This window comes from Mobula hypostoma, chromosome 18 (assembly GCF_963921235.1).
Source record: "Mobula hypostoma chromosome 18, sMobHyp1.1, whole genome shotgun sequence".
In the NCBI taxonomy this organism is placed as follows: domain Eukaryota; kingdom Metazoa; phylum Chordata; class Chondrichthyes; order Myliobatiformes; family Myliobatidae; genus Mobula; species Mobula hypostoma.
In genome coordinates, this window is record NC_086114.1 from 50,939,449 (window position 1) to 50,946,046 (window position 6,598).

Sequence of the window (6,598 nt, forward strand, 5' to 3'; positions counted from 1 at the left end):
TTTTCTAAAATTGACTCCTTCTACCTTAGGCCACAAACTTACCGATCACCCCTCGTACAAGAATGTTGATTTCAAGGGCTTGAGTTAAGGGAGAGATTGGGCAAGCTAGGAATTTATTCCTTGGGGCAAAGTCTGAGGGGTGACATGAAATAGATGAATAAAATCATGAAGGTCTGGATTGCATGCATTCACTGTCCTCTCTACCCATTCCCCCCACCCCCTCAGGGAAAGGGAACCAATAAAGGGGATATGTTTAAAGTGAGAGGAGAAAGGGACCCAAGAGGCAATTTCTTCACAGAGGGTGGTGTGCATGTGGAACAACCCCTAGGGGAAGTGGTTGTGGCAGGTACAACATTTAAAAGGGTACTTGGATGGACATATGGCTAGGTTGAGTGAAATGGAACCAGCTTAGATGGTTATCTTTATCAGCATGGACCACACAGGCAAAGGGCCTGTTTCCATTCTGCTTTACTCCACGAGTCTAGTTGTGACTGAAATCACCTCAATTATGCTGCAGATACACACAAGCACATTTGAAAAAGGCAGCAATCCAGCAGCTCCTACTCAACTAAACTCCACGTATAGATTCCTCAAAGCACACACAAAACTTGGGCAAAACAGTGCCAAGCTCTATACATGGTCTGCCCGTTAGTGGAACTGGTGGTCTTAAGCTTTGGTCATGACTAATTCTTCAACAATTCAATTCTTTAGAGTATGCAAGCCCAGTCCATCACAGGCAAAGCTCTCACCACTATAGAGTACATTCACAAGGAGTGCTGGTGCAAGAAAGCAGTGTCCATCATGAAGGATCTCTACCATCCAGGCCAAGCTCTCTCCTCACTGCTGCCAATGGAAAGGTACAGAGCCTTAGGTCCCACACCAGGTTCAGGAACAGTCATTAACCCTGCCATCATCAGGCTCCTCAATCACTGTAAACTTCACCCACCTCAACTCTGACCCGATTCCACAATCTACGCACTCATTTTCAAGGAACTATAACTCGTTCTCAGTATTATTATTTTGCATTTGCACTGTTTTTCTTCTTTTGCACATTGATTATTGGAGTCATTGTGTAGTTTTCATTATATTGTTCTTGTTCTACAATGAACACCAGCAAGAATATGAATCTCAATGTAGTACATGACGACCTATGTACTTTGAAAAGAAATGCACTTCAAACTTTAAGTGCAATTAACAAATACAACACTACTCCACACAGGGGAAGGCATTGTATGGAAACATCTATAATACATTTCATCCATAACTGGATTTACAAACTCTACTTAAATATTTAATTACAACAAAGGCCAGAATCGGGTTGGGTGTAAATGCACACGCTGCACATCTGCCAACACTTCACCACCAGAAATTACTTGGAAACATTTGTACCTCTGGAAGAGAATTGGCATCCAGACTACTGGCACTTTACATTTCTGCAAATAGGGAGCTTTGAATATAGAATTAATGGGTAGTGTTTGGGTGAGAATTTAGGGGATATCCAATATGAACAGTGGGGGTAGGGGTGAGCAAGCACCAAACTAAACCTGAAGCTCACATTGTACCACCCATGTAGTATCTGTAGTGCTTGTCAAAGGGACCAATAACATTGGAAAGGTTAAGCCTACAGGAATTTTTAACGAGCTTTGAGAAGTCAGTTTTCATTCATGTTTTAACAGTTACGGTTGCATAATTCTGTTACATTGCACAAGTCTTCATGTGGATACTGGCACTGGAGCAAAAAAAATGCAGCCAGACTGGCTCAGGGTCAAGCTACAACTGATAAAGGGTCTCAGCCCGAAACATCAACTCTTTACTCATTTCCATAGATGCTGCCTGGCCTGCTGAGTTCTTCCAGCATTTTGTGTGTGTTGCTATGGATGTTCAGCATCTGCAGATTATCTCTCATTAGTCGAACTACACCCATGGTGGGAAATGGATAGCCGATATCACAACCCAAAATGTTGACCGTCACTGATGCTATCTGACCCAGCCAAGTTCCACCAGCAGATCCCTGCATCAGCTGTATGAGTCTCCAGACCCTGGGATTCGAGTGCAGTAGTCACAAGTTTAACTACACATTAGGGATCAGCAAATATCCAGCTATTAATAGTAATTCAGATCCAAGAAATTATGGGACTGACTAGCCCTTTTCCCTGGAACAGGAGACAGTGACATGAGGTATAAAAATTAAGTGATAGATAAGGCAGACAGCAAGAATCTTTCTCCAGTTTGGGAAAAAGTTTAGAGAGAACTCAAGGGACATCTCTCCCACCATAAAAGGTGGTTGGAACCTGGAACGCACTACTCACTTCAGCATCTAGACATGAATCACCAAAGCAGAGAAGCCCATGAACCCAATGCAGCTTTGTGGCTAGGACAATGTGATCACAACAGATTCTGCAAATCTTGAGCAATACAAAAGGCTCAATGCCCTTCCTCTCCACAGATGCTGCCTGACTTGCTGAGTTCCTCCAGCATTTTGTGCGTGCTCTGCTAGATAAGTACGATTAGCAGAGATATAGTGGGCTGAAGGGCCTGTTTGCACTGGTTGACTATAACATGTACAAGGATGGGTAGTGAAATAGTGGGAAGGAGACAAGGAGGACTGACACACAACCTGTCAGTCTAGTTGGCTCTTGGTCCTGCACACTAATCGGTACTGAGAATTCTGGGTGCATAATGGTGCAGAAGTATCACTTCAGTTACAATACCCCACAACCTTGGCTGCCGTGTTGCCTTTACAGTATGTGCTTGTTCCCCAGATTTGGTTTCTTCCCACATCAGATGGTGTCAATTGGCTACTGTAAATTCCTAGTGTTGATAGATGGAGAGGGTGGAACTAGCTGTGAGTCGCCATGAGAGATTCTGGGCTGCAGGACAGCAAGTGGGGAACGGGATTGCTTAGCGCTCGATGGGTTGAATAACACAGTTGTACCCACAGGTTCAGATAGACATGACTCATGTAATCCCAAAGTTTCCTGCTGGGATTTCCCAGGGAAAAACCACCTTTCGAAAAGAGCAGGAGAGATTGGGTTAATGCAGCAGAATCTACCCCGTAAACCACTTGTTGGAAATTCGAACCTTTCCCTCAAGGAGGAGGGTGGTCTCCTGGTAACTGGCAGCTTAAAGAGTTACACGTGTTGTAAAAGACACGTGATTGTTTCCTGTATTCAAGGGAAACGGGATTCCGAGACCTACAGCGCCCCTAAAAACGTAACCAGATTCCTGAAATTCCTCAGGCCAGTAGCAATCTCAGAAAATTGCGTGCTGCCCATCAACGCTGAACCATGTTCCGCGAGTGCGCGCAGATCTCACCCGTTGAGCGACGCTGCGTTATTGGAAACGGAACCCCATCTCCAAAACAGACTGACCCCGTCTCCGACACGTAAAATTAAGCCACCCAGGGCTGAACACAAGTGGGTACAATAAAACGACGTTTTGGGTGAATAACTTGGGCCAAAAAGAGTAACGCTCGAAACATCGTAGTGTCACGACTTGGAGGCTTACAGTAAAGGTTAGGGAGAGAAACATTTTCTTTTGCGTGTGTTTTGATTCATCTGCGAAGACTGTCATCGAAAGTGGTACCCCGGGGAATTAACTCGTCTGGCAAGTTTGCGAGTGCAATTCCATCGGCATTTTATTCTGGCCCCAATATTAGCCTAAAACGCAGCTGCAGTTTCGATGCAGGAGTTTACATCACATCTTTAAGAGGCACAAGTTACAACGAACAGCTTGCTCTCACTACCTGCCTGGGAAACAATGGGACGTTTGTCTGCAAGCAATTGTATTCTCACGAGTTGCAGTGGGTTCCGCTGCTCTCAAAACCTGTAACACTCGATTTGACTCGGTCAGCAAGCAAGGGTCAGGGGAAAAAAGTTTGTCGTGAACACAAAGAATGCACGCGGCGGCGAAGTGCGTCAATTAACTCCCTTCAGGTGGAATATGTTCGAGAATGGGGACTCCGGTCCGACAATATAGCTTTTTTTTTGCAATAAAAGTCTAGATTTGAGCATTTCCTTGTCGCCTTTACAATTAAACGGAATCCTTCGGCTGGAGGACAATTCCCTGTCAACCCCCCACCCCACACAAGGAATTGAAGTGAAAGCTATTAAAAAGTCACACACAAAAAACGCTGGAGGAATTCAGCACCTCAGGCACCATCCACGGAAATGAACAGCCGAAGTAAAAACGTTACCAACATTCCCTTCAATATCCCGATCCACCCAGAGCGGCCCGAATCCAAATACAACCCCCGTCTTATCAATTTCAAGTGGAAGCGAGGAGCATCGCCAATGGGATAGCTCGCTATGACGGCATTAACAATGTTGGTAATATGGTGTCGATAAAGGGAACGTTTCTACTTCCGAGAAACTGCACAAATTAACCAGCTTAAGCGGACAATCGGGGGGGGGGGGGCAGAATTGAATGAAACAAAATGCAGAACACGATGTAAAACCAAGCAGTGATGGAATGAGTCTTACGGGCCGAGTGGTCTGTTGATACAAGATTCATGCAGAAGTTGCGGGGGGGGGGGGAGAGAAAGGGAGAAAGATGCGAATTCGGAACCGACCCTCCCCACGTGCACACAAGGAAGGGAATTAGCAGTTCTAGCGTATCTGGGAGATAGCTCCGGCGGAACATAAATACCCGTTCTGCTGCTTCGGCAGCGAGATGTTCTTGTAGTCGGGAAAGCGCGATCCTTGCGCTTAGATACATTTTAACTAGCGATAAAATAGTTACTTATGCAGTCAGCCTACCAGCAGAATTGAAGTAATAAATTCAATCCCGGCTGAAAGGCGAACGGGACTCCGTGGCCCAGGTTACGCGGTTTGGCACGTTTACCGATCAAATTGCGCATCACTTCCTATACAAGGAGAGGGACTCCAAACGGCGGCAGAAACAGGAGTCGCGCCCGAACTATAACGTGTCTGAGATACCAAAACCTCAGCCTTACATCTGGACGACAGTGTAATTTTTTAAAAAAAACATACTGCTGTCACCTCCGGAGAAGTAAACAGGCATTCTCAGAGCAAGTCGGGAGATTAGCTCCCGCCGCATTTCTAACGAGCTGTTGGCGTTCATGAAGGGAAGAAAAAAACAAAAGTAGCGAATATTGGATAAACAACTAGTCTGCCTGTTGGACTAGCTAGCTTGAAGCATTTTAGATGGCGGGACGTGTAGACAATATCGCCCACGTACCCTGAATTACCAACATCGCGCCACCTTACCCTATTATCAATTAGTTTCTAATTCCGCCTAACTATTTTACCCCCTTTAAGGGGCCTTTCTCTCACCCATACACAACAATGTTAGAACAGGCTACAGCGTTTTAATTCGAGTGAGTGTGCGGATTGAGAGATAGTTCTCCGTTACTTCACTCAACATGATTAAGGGATATTTCACAGGATTTACAAGCACGAAACTTGCACATTACAACTACATTGGTTTTAAGTAAGAACCCCTCCCCCTACAAGCGCGACTATGAATTCCAGCAGACTGGAGAGGCAAAAAGAAACTGCGTGAACTCTTCAAAGAGATCGGGGTGAAAGCGAAGAGATGTAGTCAAAGTGCGCGCACATACACGGGTCCGCGCCCCTCTCCCCATCCCACTCCCTCCTTACCTCTTCCTCGTTATTGTTGTTGTTGTTGTGGTCATCGCCTTTCGTACTCATGCTTAAACTTTCCTCTGGAGGTTGCCCGTTCTCCGTCGTGGTCTCCAGGAGCGATAAGCTATGGTTTTCCCCCAAAGCAAAGAAAATCAACTGGGGTCTGTGGTGGTCGAGGTCAGAGCTGGTGTCAAAATAACAGACAGCAGAGCGGCGAGCCGTGAGGAGAGAGAATGGTTGGATTATGCTTGGTTAAACAGATAAACCATACACCACAATAGACTACCACAAAAACAATAAAATAAACCCTAAAGGTGTTCCAAGTGCATGGAGGTGCGCTGTGAAGGTGAACAAGGTAAAACAGTGTCCCTTTAATCCCACCCCTTTCTTCCCATCAATGCTGTTCACGTGCTTGTTATCAATTAGGAGCAGAATTGGTCAAAGGACAGGCGGGCGGTCAGTTCCTAGCCCGGCGAAACTCCTCTCCAATTTGATCATCAACGAGGAAGCTGGCCGGAATTTAATGTAACAATCTAGTTCAGCTGGGAGACTATCCAACCCGCCTGCGTCATGGTCTCCATTGGAAACCCGGCGCCAATCAGACCGCGCCGTGGCCCTCTTGTTTTAAAAGTTAACTTTGATGTGTTTGGTGATTGAGCCGCTTGTATATACATCGAGCGAGGAAGTTTAAAGAGCACGAGGGATGTTTAAATGGTGGAACGATTAAACCGATTGTGATCACTTCAGGCGGAGTGGAGTTTAACTTGTTGTTTGCTGGCAAGGAGAATTGCTCGTCTCTGCACCTTGTAAACATCCCTCCTCTCGCACGTTATACCCGCTGAGAAAGTAATGGTGAAGCAATGGTATGGTGGTTTCTTTCGCATTATGAACCTCGGAGATTCGCCTTCACCAAGTATTATTCCCACGGAACTGATCCGTATTTATAAAGGGGGACTTTCCAAAAGGCAGAACTTGGGTCTGGAATGTGTAAT

The 6,598-nt window shown here is 45.7% G+C and overlaps 1 protein-coding gene across 1 annotated transcript in view; it reads right to left on the bottom strand.

Moving 5' to 3' along the window:
- Positions 1-6,134, bottom strand: part of LOC134358527 (RNA-binding protein with multiple splicing 2) — a 128,317-nt gene extending 122,183 nt beyond the window's left edge. The window contains exon 1 of the mRNA XM_063070851.1: positions 5,622-6,134. Within this exon, the coding sequence (XP_062926921.1) occupies positions 5,622-5,672 (51 nt within the window). The 5' untranslated portion in view covers positions 5,673-6,134. The remainder of the gene's footprint in view (positions 1-5,621) is intronic.
- Between the last annotated feature and the right edge of the window lie 464 nt (positions 6,135-6,598).